Source organism: Diospyros lotus, chromosome 4 (assembly GCF_014633365.1).
Source record: "Diospyros lotus cultivar Yz01 chromosome 4, ASM1463336v1, whole genome shotgun sequence".
NCBI lineage: Eukaryota > Viridiplantae > Streptophyta > Magnoliopsida > Ericales > Ebenaceae > Diospyros > Diospyros lotus.
The window spans coordinates 5,700,011-5,711,910 of record NC_068341.1 but is presented as its reverse complement, the minus strand read 5'-3'; the positions used below and the strand labels follow the sequence as shown (position 1 = coordinate 5,711,910).

Here is an 11,900-nt window from a genome sequence, read left to right as displayed (position 1 = left end):
ATATATTTAACATATTACATTTTCCTTAAACTTAAGTTCAATCAAAAAAACAAATATTCTTTTCATATTTCAGTTTTTAGTTTTGAATTCTTTTTTAATTTTATATTTTAAGTGTTTGTTTTGAAGTTGTCGAAAACACGTTATTTTTGTCTATAACATTTTTCGTATTTTAAAAATTTTAAGTGTATTTGTGATGAAAATAGTCAAAATAACATTTTGTTATTTTGAGTTTTTGTTTATAATTTTTTTTTTTTAAAAATATTTTTAAAAATATAAAAGTAGACACGTTTTCACTGTTTTAGAAAACTAAAAATAACAAAGAAAACAGAATCTTAATTTGCCAAAAAAAATTGATAAGAATCGAATTAAGGAGCTACCAAAATTGATTGAACACCTATTACTATTAAAGAATATAGGGCGCTATCGAATAAAAAAATAATCCAATATCATAAATCAACACCTAATAGAGTTAATTTAAAAATCAAAAAAATATGATTCAAATATTAGAAATCTATAAAGTCCTTTGTTATCTTTAACAACCATGACACTAGGAGAGATGTTCAAAATAATAGATTTTTACTAGCATCAAAATACCATAAGTCATAAGAGAAATCTAAAATAAAAGACTTATAGTGATATTAGAATACCATAAAGTTAAAACAAATATCAAATATAAAGATGGGAAATGGGTGGGGTGGGGTGGGGTGGGGCGGGGCGGGTCGGCCCCCATCCCGCTTGGCCCATTCATTTGGTAGGCTGGGCCGAATTTGGCCCACAAGAGAGATGGGCCGGGCCGGGCCAAGGAAATGGAAACTTGGGACCGGCACGACCCTGTGGCTCTTAATAAATGGGGCAAAGTGGGCCGGACCGGGCCATAGGTCACTGGGCCGGCTCGTGAGCCATTTATTTTAAATTTTTTTATATATAATTTTTTAAATATATTTTTTTTATTTTTTCCCAAATGTAACTAATATTTTTTAAAATATGTTTATTAATGTTTACTTATAATTTTGATGTTTGTAAAATTATGATGTTTACAGCAAACATTATGTTTACAAAAATTACATTAAATTTATGTTTACAAACATAATAAACATTATATTTACAAGAAACATAATTTTTAATTATTATGTTTATAATTATTAAATACAAACATAATTTTTTAAATATTTTTTTATTTTTTGGTGGATTGGGCCGTGCCATTTTAGCGGGCCAATTGGTGGGCTAGCCCACGGGCCATTTTGGTGGGTTGGGCCGGGCCGGGCTGTGGGCCACATAATGTTGGCCCGGCACGACCCTCGTTTTGCTAGGCAGGCCAACCCGACCCATTTGCTACAGTAACGGGCCGGGCTATGAGGCGGGCCGACCGGGTCGGCCCATTTCCCATCTCTAATAAAATATATAAATAATTATTTTTATTATAATTGTAATTCATTCAAAATATATTTGAATTGTAACACCCGAGAATAATTTGAGGATAAAATGAAGGGCATAATTGGAATTTTGAGAAAAATAAGACTATAGGGCACACTAACACAGCTTTGAACGACCGAATTAATCAGAGGGAGTACCTCGAACCCTAGATGGCCAAGGAAAATGGTATAGTATCGACGAACAATTAAAATTATGATTTTAGTGATAAAAGAAATGAGATCGGGAACAGTTTTCGGTATAGCAAAAATACAGCTGCCAATTAGGTCGTATTACCGAATTGCTGTAAACGACGTCCAAAAAGTCAACGAAGAGTGTCAAGAACTAGTATTCGATGTATAGAACAACCCTTAAGTGGTTTCAGGTTGAATCGAGTGGATTTGAGGTCAAATAAATCAGTCGGGCCTAAGTATAATTTCCAAAAATTGCCCGAGGGAGGTCTAAAAGGCAATTTTTCAAAAGTTTCAAGGGAGAAATGAGAAGTACTAATCTTGAGGGTCTTAGTGAGGGTGTTAGAAAAATCAGGGGCTTGAGGTTAAGGGCCAAAATGCAAAAGAAATATTTCAGGGGGCTAAAGTGCAATTTTCAGAAAATTACGGCAAATCTGGCCGAGATTTTGGCCAAAAAATCTGGCCATTTGGACAGCCTAGGACTGTTAGGGAATGGCCTAGGGTGGCCTAGGAGGCGTGGGGAAGAAGGCTTGGCCGGAAATCGTCCACGTGGGGGTTGTTTTTGGCTATAAATACCGAAGGTATTCGGCCGAGAATGAAGCACCAAATCGAGCTCGTTTTTGAATTATTTTTGGAGTTTTAATAGAGGGCTTTTGGTCTCTAGGCATCAAGGATCATTTTGGGAGTATTTTGAAGCATTTTGGTGAGCGTTTGAGGGGGTTTCGAGTTTGGCCGAGGGTTTGAGGCGGTCCGCTAGCCGGACCTGTAACAGGCCATTTGGGCCATTTTTCGGTGGCCTTTCGGCCTGATTTTCTTGGCATCGTGATCGATTCTCAAAGAGCTTTCGAACGGCACCGGTTTTATGGCCATCGGAGCAACCGCCGGCGACCGGCTAGAGGTAGAAGACGGTGGCGCGTGACTGCCACGCGCCAACAAATTTTGTCTAGCCACTCGCCCGCGCGTGAGGGCGCGTGAGACCTCAGGTAATTTTGAAATTTTTTATTTATTTTAAGAAAAATAAAATAAAAATTATGGTGGAAGAAAATTTTGAAAAATGTTGGAGAAAATGGTCATTTTGAAATTTTCAAGGTAAATAAGGCTTATGAAAAATAGGAGGAGATATTGAAAATTTTTTAGAAAATTCCAGAAGTTAGGAAATATTTATTTATGATTGTTATGAAGAGAAATCGAGGAAAAATCTTGAGTAGGCATTTATTAGAATTTTTGAGGAGAAATATAAAGAAAATATGAAGAAATTATGAAAAAATTGAAAAAATAGACATTGATATGATTTTGAACAAACGTGATGACTAGGGCATCGTTGAACCTCGAGGTTGAAGTATAAGAGCGTCGGGCGCAAGAATCGAGGTCAGGCACGCAAATCGAGACGGACACGCAAATCGAGGTGACTCGCGCTCTTCAAGAAAGTTGAGCTACAAGGTGAGTGTTCGCCCCCAACTTTGTTTTGACTTGTGAGTGGTTCTACCCGAAAGGATCTTGAGTGATATGTGAATGGTTTACTGTGAATGCTCATCCCTATGGCTTGGTTTATTATGGTTGTCCAAACAATTATTTACACATGCATTGAATTTCGTACGGTAAATTGCATACATTGAGATGTTGATTTTATGCATGTTATGATTTTTCGACATTGGCTTGTTTTGTGTCGTCCATGTGGGACGTGGGTTGGTAACCTGTGACGTAGCCCAAAGTGACAGCACTCGGGATGCGTACCTAGGATTAATGCTAGGTGACCTACTTGAGACGGGATTGAGACGGACTTCACCCTACGGGACCCAAGTGGCGGGGCTGAGAGTGGACACCACCCCGGTTGTTGGCTCAAGTGGCGGGGCTGCGAATGGATACCACCCTAGGTTCCTTTGAGCAATAGCATTAATGTCGAGGTGACGTCGATTCCGAGGATAATGCTGATGTGACACTCTTGGGGCTAGAGTTGCGTTGGGTTTTGGCTTGCTTTTGAGTTGGAGCGTAAAGTCTAACAATGACAATGGGGTGATTCCCGGATTCATATGTCGAGGTTGTCCCTCTTAAGTAGGATTGTTTCGCCAATGGGCCGAAGTGGTTGTGTCGCCTTTAGAGAGATTGCATTTTCCCCGGTTAGGGTTAAGTGCTATGTGGGATTCTCTTAGACTGGTGCATGTCGGGATTTATCGATTTTGTATATGATTTTTCATATCTGCATGAAAACGTTTTTGAACTCTCACTTAGATGATTCAGCATCTAATTTGGACTATATCCCTAGAATATTCAAACGTTCCAGGTGAAAGCAGTGGTGCCAAGGGAAAGAATGTCATCGAGATGTAGCTGCTGTGTTTAATTTTTGTAGATTATGATGTTCAAAGGTTATGTAATATTTTAATATTTTCATGTGAAACATCGATTTGGTTATTGTAAAGGAATTGTCGGTTATATATCATTGAGGTTTCGGTCTAGCTTCCGCTGATGTGATTGATATTACTTGTCTTAACCTATTAATTATTCAATTTTGATATGCTAAGAAGGTATGATCGGGATTGACAGGAAATGATTATGATGAAGGTATATGTATGTCGAGAGGCTTGTGTTGTGATGTGAAAAATATATATATATATATATATATATTCTCGAAATCTCGAGTTAACGCACGCTTAAGGAAAAATGGGGCGTTACATGAATTCTACATAAATAATTATTCATTTTGACTCAAATACCTATAAACATAACCACTTGATTTCATCTTGAAAGGACTTATCACATAGAAAAAAAAATTATTTATAGAAAAAAATAATTATTTATAGATAAAACATAATTTATTTTTGGGATGATCGCCATTGCGCGATCTTCATCGCTTATGCCATCAATTTTGGTAAATGAGATAAATTACATGTATGAGGTTTTGCCTCACTGCGCAAAACGATGATCGAACTCATGACCCATTGGTGCGAACTTGGCATATCGCTTACTCGACCTATGTTCAGTAAACATAATTTATTCTTAACTTATATTGATGTGCAATTATTTCTCTCCCCTTAAACCCTAATCAAGAGTTGTGAATTATACATGTAAAAAAAACCCATATCAAATTACTACAAATAGTAGCATATGATATAGTCAAATTATTGCTAGATTATGCAAATTGCCAGGTGTAATTCAAAGACACATGTTTGTCTTTAAAAATATCCCATAAATAATGAAAAAGACTTATTATTGATAAGTCAAGGCCACCCTTAAATAAACCTAACTAGTTAAATTAAACCTTAAATTAAGTCACATGTTTGTCTTTAGCTAGCTAGCCATATATATTAATTAATTCACTAACAAGTTAATGTTCTTCCTAGTGTGAAACAAGACTTAACATATAAAAGCATCGAAAATGACCGATGATTTCAAGGTTCATGTGTCCTCTTTATCTTCCTGTAGCTAGCCCTCGAAGAGTCATATATCAAGGTAAGCTGCAGGTTCATTTGCATCTGCTGGTCGATGTTGACATCCACAGAGTTAGATTTGTTTTATTCTTTCATGACAGAAGAATGGACTTTGTAGTTTACTAGCATTATTGGTCCCCAACTGGAAAAGGTGTGTGAGTTAGTAAAGAAAGAAACCTAAATCTACACATATTCTTAGCGCGCTCCTCCAACGTCTACTTCCAAATATATGAATTAACTAGTTACTAAACTTATATTAAACCTAGCTAGCTAGCTAGCTAGGCAGACAGTGACCCAATATATATCGGCATCTTTAATTCGGTGTCTTGAGCAGGGAGTGCTGGGTTTGTGTTTGTGATGAAACGATAATCAAGTGAAACCCAAATCAACACAAGTAATTAATCAACACTTGATGATGAATTAATACAAGTACAACCTACTATATAGTGAACTACAACCATATATATGAGATTAATTGATTAATCAATCAATCAATCGATCTCTACCTAAGAGACTCAGAACGGTCTTTGAGGTGGAGCTACCAATAATCTTCACTTCCTTCTCTTCGCTGTTGGTGATATCTTCTCCGGATTCTCCCTATCTCCCTCCACCTCTCTATATCTCTGCAGGTACCGATTCATCGGGCCGGCGTAGTCGTCGAAGCCGAGGGTTCCAAGAGCCCAGCAAATATCATCGCCATTGACAGTCTTCCTCCTCTCTTTCCGGCACTTGTCGGAGGATTCGCTGGTGACGAAGCAGATGAACTCAGACACACACTCTTGCATGGTTTCTTTGGCTTCCTTTGAGATCTTGGCATTGGCCGGCAACATCTGCTTCATGATCCGCCCCACGTTGGCTATAGGCAGCAACCGCTCTTGCTCCTTGAGCTGCCCATCTTCAGTTGAGCCAACAGCAGCTCTATAATCATCTGCCATTTTCAGAGAGAAATTTGAAATTAAATCCTGCCTTTGTTATAGCTAGACAGCTGGTTGCTTCAGGTCAAACTACTACACGCACATATATATATATATATATGTATGTATGTGCAGATTATGTTTATATATAAATATGTATATGTGTGTATGCATTCACATGCATGCCTGGTCCAACATAGCATTGAAGAATCTTGGAAGAATATTCAAGAATGAATACACACACAAACACACAAACACACACACTGTTATGGGAAATTAATTAAGCTTTAAGATTATGAAATTATAATTATAGTACCAACAACGATAGATTAATGTCAATTAGGTAAGACTAACATTAATGGTTTCTCTAAAAAAAATTAATCTGTGTTTGAGAAAGAAAATTTTACAAATATCGCCACATTAACGGCCTGACTGTTATAACTTAATATTAATTTTAGTGTTTGCATCATTTGGAAATGAATTTATTTATGATGGGTTATTATGGATCAATTAGTAGTGATTAAGAAAGAAAGCTTAAGATTACATATATTGAATAAAACTGCGAGGGTTTCTTAAGAAAGGGCAGGAATAGTTATTGAAATGAACGCAGTCTCTTGGAAAGTTTCTTCACGCTTTCCTTTTATGCTTTATTTTGACTGTCATCTAGCTATAACTTGCCAAACGCATAAGTTGTTCTAGGTCAAACGCATATGCTTGTGGACATTGGAGACATCTTGGGTTTACGGTTTCAGAGATTCCATCAGAAGGGGTGGTTAAGAGAAAAATATAAAGCAAGTGGGCCTACATATGTCCATATGTCTTTGTTTCATAAATAATTGCTACCTAAGACAGATAAGAGAATTTAATTATGGTGGGACAGCAAGAACAAGTCTGGAAATGGCAATGACCTGTTAAAAAGTGCCCGGAGCTTTGAAATTTTCCGGGAATCTTGGCGAGAAAATCATGTGGTCTTTTCTTTTTGGTCCCCATTTTCAAAGACTCCATTGGTTGGTGGATTCTGAATATTCTAGGGCCCCTTCAATTTATCCATTCTTGCCTATTGTTTTGCCGTGCCATTTGGGTACCTACTTAATTACCCACAAAATCAACCATATTAAATCATAGTCATACATAATTATGCTTTTTTTAGGTGATGGACTCAATTTAATCAACTTATAGTCATTATATTTTGATTGTGTATTATATATATAAATTTGTTTATGAACAAACTCTAATCAATACAAAATCATTTAGATCATCTAATTAATATTAAGTTTCTTAACAAGAAAAAAAAACACTAAACATAAACCATAAACTTCTTACTAAATTAATTACATCTCATAAACATAGACCATGAACTTCTTCATCTTCTCTCTTTCAAGCCCCAACCACACATTAACTCCACCGCCATTCTCCCCACCCCCATCGCCAAGCAGCAAGACAAACTCATCGTTCCCACTCACAACCGGGCCACCATGGACAGCCTTGCCAAACCCAAAATCAAGCTCTCCAAAACCCAGCTTCCACCACGCCGACACATAGAAATTCCCATTACAAGTCGCCGGAATCCCCTTGTAAACCTCCAGCCAGTCCACCACCGACCTTACATACTCATCGGTAACCCTGTCCCTCGCCTCCTTTACCTTCTCCACGCAGAACGCCAATGGCTTCTCCGCCAAATCCCCCACTTTGGCACTGGCAAAGGCCGTGGTCACAGCGTTTCCGACAAACCCACTCGGCAACGGCGGCGACGTTTTCGACCTTATATCCACCGCAAACAGAACGGTCGAAAAGTCGTCTGGATTTGGAAACACAGCCTTTGTTCTTGCTTTCCAGATGTGGGCTACGATGGCTTCGAAGGTGGAGCATTTGGCCGCGGCTTTTTGTTTCAGTGAGGTGAGCTCGGAGGGAGTGAAGTGGAAGAGCCTGTGATCGTACATCTTTGAGAAGATGAGTGGAGATGGAGATGTCCGGTTTTGGGAGGTGAAGGAGGTGGGGAGAGAAGAAGGGTTCTGTGGTTGGATATATTCTTCATGGGGGAATTTGATGAGTGGTGGGTTTCTGGCCCGGAGCGGTGTTCTGTCGTTGTGGAGAGCTAGGGTTTTCAGTTTCAGGGCTTCTTCTTCCCCTCTGCAAATGGAAGCAAGCTTGTGGAACATCTCGCTGGCTGATTTTCCATCCAGGATGCTGTGGTTTGTCATGAATCCAAGAGCAAAGCCACCACACTCGAATCTTGTTACCTGAATTAGCAAACAAGAATATATATATAATTTCCATTACCATGCTAACTAAAATGGATTGCATGATCCAAATTTTAGGGGTACCCTATAGTGGCATAGGTACCTTCTTGTCTAGAAAAATGTTTCAAGTTCAAACCTTTTTTTGTTGTGAATAATCTCTTTTGAGTTTTGACCTTTATAAGTACAGTTGGCAACATGAAACTCTCTTGGGCACTGATATCTAATAAAGGTGTTGTTAATCTCGTAGACAATACCTAAGTGCAACAGAAGAGGATTAGTATGGAATTGGCCTAATGAAAGAGTAACCTAATAGGAGGGACAATCTCACATGGACGTACAACACCTAAATACGTTAAGAAAAAATTACTGTGTCTACACTAACCTAACAGGCGGGAGGAGGGACTAGAGACCTGTTTCTTTTAAACACGAATCTCCTTTGAAATCCACGTTAAACCCTTTTTTAACTAGCATCAACTACACACACACACACACACACACATATATATATATATAAATGAGCAAAGTAGAGGTGAAGCAATTTAGGAATGCCTGAATGGTGAAGATTGGAGTTTGGGCGAGGCTTTTGTAGAGGCCAGGCCGATGAACGAGCCAATGGAACGACGAATTCGGGAGAGAAAGATCGCCAAGATCCTTGAGCGAAAGCCCCGAAACCGCACTGACAAAAGGGACTCCGCCATTGTTGCACAGAAGTTCCAGCCTCTTGCCTCCACGGTCGAACCCCAGCCTGCCAGCCATGAAGTAGTACGGAACCAGAAGCTCCTCGGCCACTGCTTTCGTCACCACCTCCGAGATCCCCGCGGTCGAGGAAGCATTCCCTGCCGGCGGGACTTGGAAGAAGAAGACTGTCTCCACCGGAAAAACCACCGCTTGATCAATGTTTGACAGGAAAATGGTTTCCATTGGCGTTGGATTGCTAGGGGAGAAGAGGTTGACTGGTTCTTGCTTTATTACATCTTGGTCCGTCAAGCAAATGCCGGTGGTTTCCATGCCAATTACCAAAGGCCTAGCTAGCTAGTTTTGCATGCCAGTGTTCTTGATCTTTGCATTGTATGCGCAGTCGTATTTATATATATATATATATTAAGATCAGCACTGTTGTTCTTTATTTTAATAAGTGATACCTAATAAGTGGTTTATTAATAATCTATATAAAAATGGTCTTCAATGGTTGGTAGAGAAGATTTGGGATACTGATGAATTAAGACGGTGGGGAAAGCATGAAGGAGAGTTAATTGGGGGGGGGGTGGGGGGGGAAGGAAAGCTTAATTTGTTCAAAGGGAGGAACACAATGAACACTCACTCACTGTTGATGGGTCCTAATAAAATGGAGGCATAGCATTTGCATTTCTTTCATCTGAATGTGACATAAGAGTTAGAAAAGTGATATTTTTGGAGAACTTCTGTACCAAATATAATTAGAATAATACCACCATATAATTATAACTTAATATTATTTTTGCAATACAAAATTTAACATTCTGGACAATGGCCCACGGACCAGAAGTTGCAAGCTACTTGTCTGGACTCACCGGCCCAGTAGTTATAGCCCATCTCTGAAGGAGATGCCCAATCCAACGTTTTTTTCTCTCTCTCTCTCTCGAATTAGATACTGATTGTGTTTATAGGGATAAAATTGTAATTTCACTAGAATCAAACCAAAATTTTGTAGTTAATCTGGCTGGCTGGCTGGCAAGTCATGCTAATAACGTCTTAATAGTAGTTTAATGGGGGATTTGTTTATAGTTTTATATTAACGAAGCTAAGATTAATTATCCTTCTTTGCTTTGTGCAGTGATCTTGGAATATTTAACTTTGCTTGACTTAGAATTTTTTTATTGATCTTAACATAACAATAAACAATAAACAATAAATAAATGTTGAAGAAAGTCTTTAATGCTTCTTTGCCAAATAAATGGTTTTAAGGGGTCAACCCCTGGAATGTTAAAAAGGGTCATATTATCTTTTTTTTATTTGTTTGTTTATAAGAATCTAATCACTTTTCCCTAACATTTTAAATTTTAATTCTGTTGGACCAATAACATCTCTGTTTATTTATCCATTGACCATAATTATTTGTGATAGCCACTTTCTTCAAAATTCATAAATACCATGACCACCCATAATTATGAATATTTAAAAAAATATTTGATAAGCCATATATAAACACGACTCAACAATATCGACGTGACAATCATATCGATCCAACAATTATAAATATTACTTTTACAACACGATTAAATATCTTCTAGCTTATAATTTACCTATTTATTTTACTATTTCATCAATTTAAGAATTAAATATCAAATATTTATATTATCTGATGAAATTATATTTGTGATATAATACTTAATATATTTAATATTTGACGTGACTCTTACATTGAGTGATATTATTCAAAAGTTCAAAAAAATTAAACACATGAAAGAATGGTGTCGCGAGTTTATGAGTTATGATATAATTTTTTTAATGTAAAAGTATTTTGTATATTTTATAATTATTAACTTCCTAATCTTAATTAGATAAAGACTTTGTATAAGATTTATATTTATTACCCTTTTTTTAAATAGAATAGAATAGTGTTATAATTAAGAAGATAATTTTATACCGATTAACATAAGAATTTAATTATTATAGTTTATTACTTAAATACCCACACTTTACACGTGTATGCATGGATAAAAATAGTTTATAGATTTTTTTGGGCTACAGAAAATTTATACAAAAAGCTAAACTTGTACAAGAGAATTTAGGAGTCAACAACACGAATTGGGAGCTGGGGTTAATTTGGTCAAATAACAGTTTACGTTGGATGCCCACGTATAGCGCGTGGCTACACTCGTCCAGCGAAATCTTTCTGCTGGAACGCCACCCCATTACGCTCCATGCACCCGCACCGTCAGCCAAGCATAATTACTCCATGAGTGTCTTTCTTTCTTTCTTGAAAAATTCATCATGAATTTCACATAAAACCAAAATTTAATAATATACTTGATGGACGTTGATTAAATTAAGTAATAATAATAATAATAAATTGCGAAGAGAAATCTAATTTTATAAATTCAACTACATTACTTGATGAAGTATATATATGTATATATATTTAAATTATAAGATCTTTCATGCATGTTATATTAAAGCGAGTCACTTATTTTTAAGATAATTATTATTAAAAAAATAATGAAACGACATATAAGGTGCATGTATCATCAACTCTTATTGCATTTACGATACCCGAATTGTCATGAATGGCAACAACTTATCTGTATCGTTCATTCATAATAATTATCTTTTCTTATATTTGTTTTAAACTAGATTTTAAGTGTTTTATCATTATCTCGAAATAAACATTTTACTAGCTTGGAAAACATTAAAATAGGTAATTACCTTCTATCATATTTATCTTTAAATGTAATCGTCTTAATTCATATTCTCTTAAAAATAATTTATTTTAAAAGTACCTAAGGAGTCTAATCTATTTTTGGACATTGTATTTTGATAGATTGAATTCTTTATTGTTTATTTTATTTTTTTAAAAAACGAGGGGAATATATATTAATAATTATAAAATATAATATCAACACCCAACAACATACGTTGAGAAGTGAGAACCACCAATTTTAAAAATGTATGGCTGATATATTATTCGTGCCGGGCAATAGTATGTTGCTCGACGCGAGTTTACGAGAGGTAGGTGTGTGG

At 36.7% G+C, this 11,900-nt stretch overlaps 2 protein-coding genes across 2 annotated transcripts; both read right to left on the bottom strand.

The window, feature by feature from the left end:
- Positions 1–5,415: 5,415 nt before the first annotated feature.
- LOC127800353 (nuclear transcription factor Y subunit B-5-like) lies at positions 5,416–6,025 on the bottom strand. The gene has a single exon (XM_052334924.1). The coding sequence runs from the start codon at positions 5,959–5,961 to the stop codon at positions 5,578–5,580; it is 384 nt and encodes a 127-aa protein (XP_052190884.1). The 5' UTR covers positions 5,962–6,025; the 3' UTR covers positions 5,416–5,577.
- Positions 6,026–7,271: 1,246 nt separating this feature from the next.
- On the bottom strand, positions 7,272–9,752 carry LOC127799191 (acyltransferase GLAUCE-like). Its single transcript, XM_052332978.1, has 3 exons — positions 9,717–9,752; positions 8,730–9,212; positions 7,272–8,180 (listed from the first exon to the last, which is right to left on the bottom strand). Exons 1-3 carry the CDS (start codon positions 9,750–9,752, stop codon positions 7,272–7,274), a joined length of 1,428 nt encoding a protein of 475 aa, XP_052188938.1.
- Between the last annotated feature and the right edge of the window lie 2,148 nt (positions 9,753–11,900).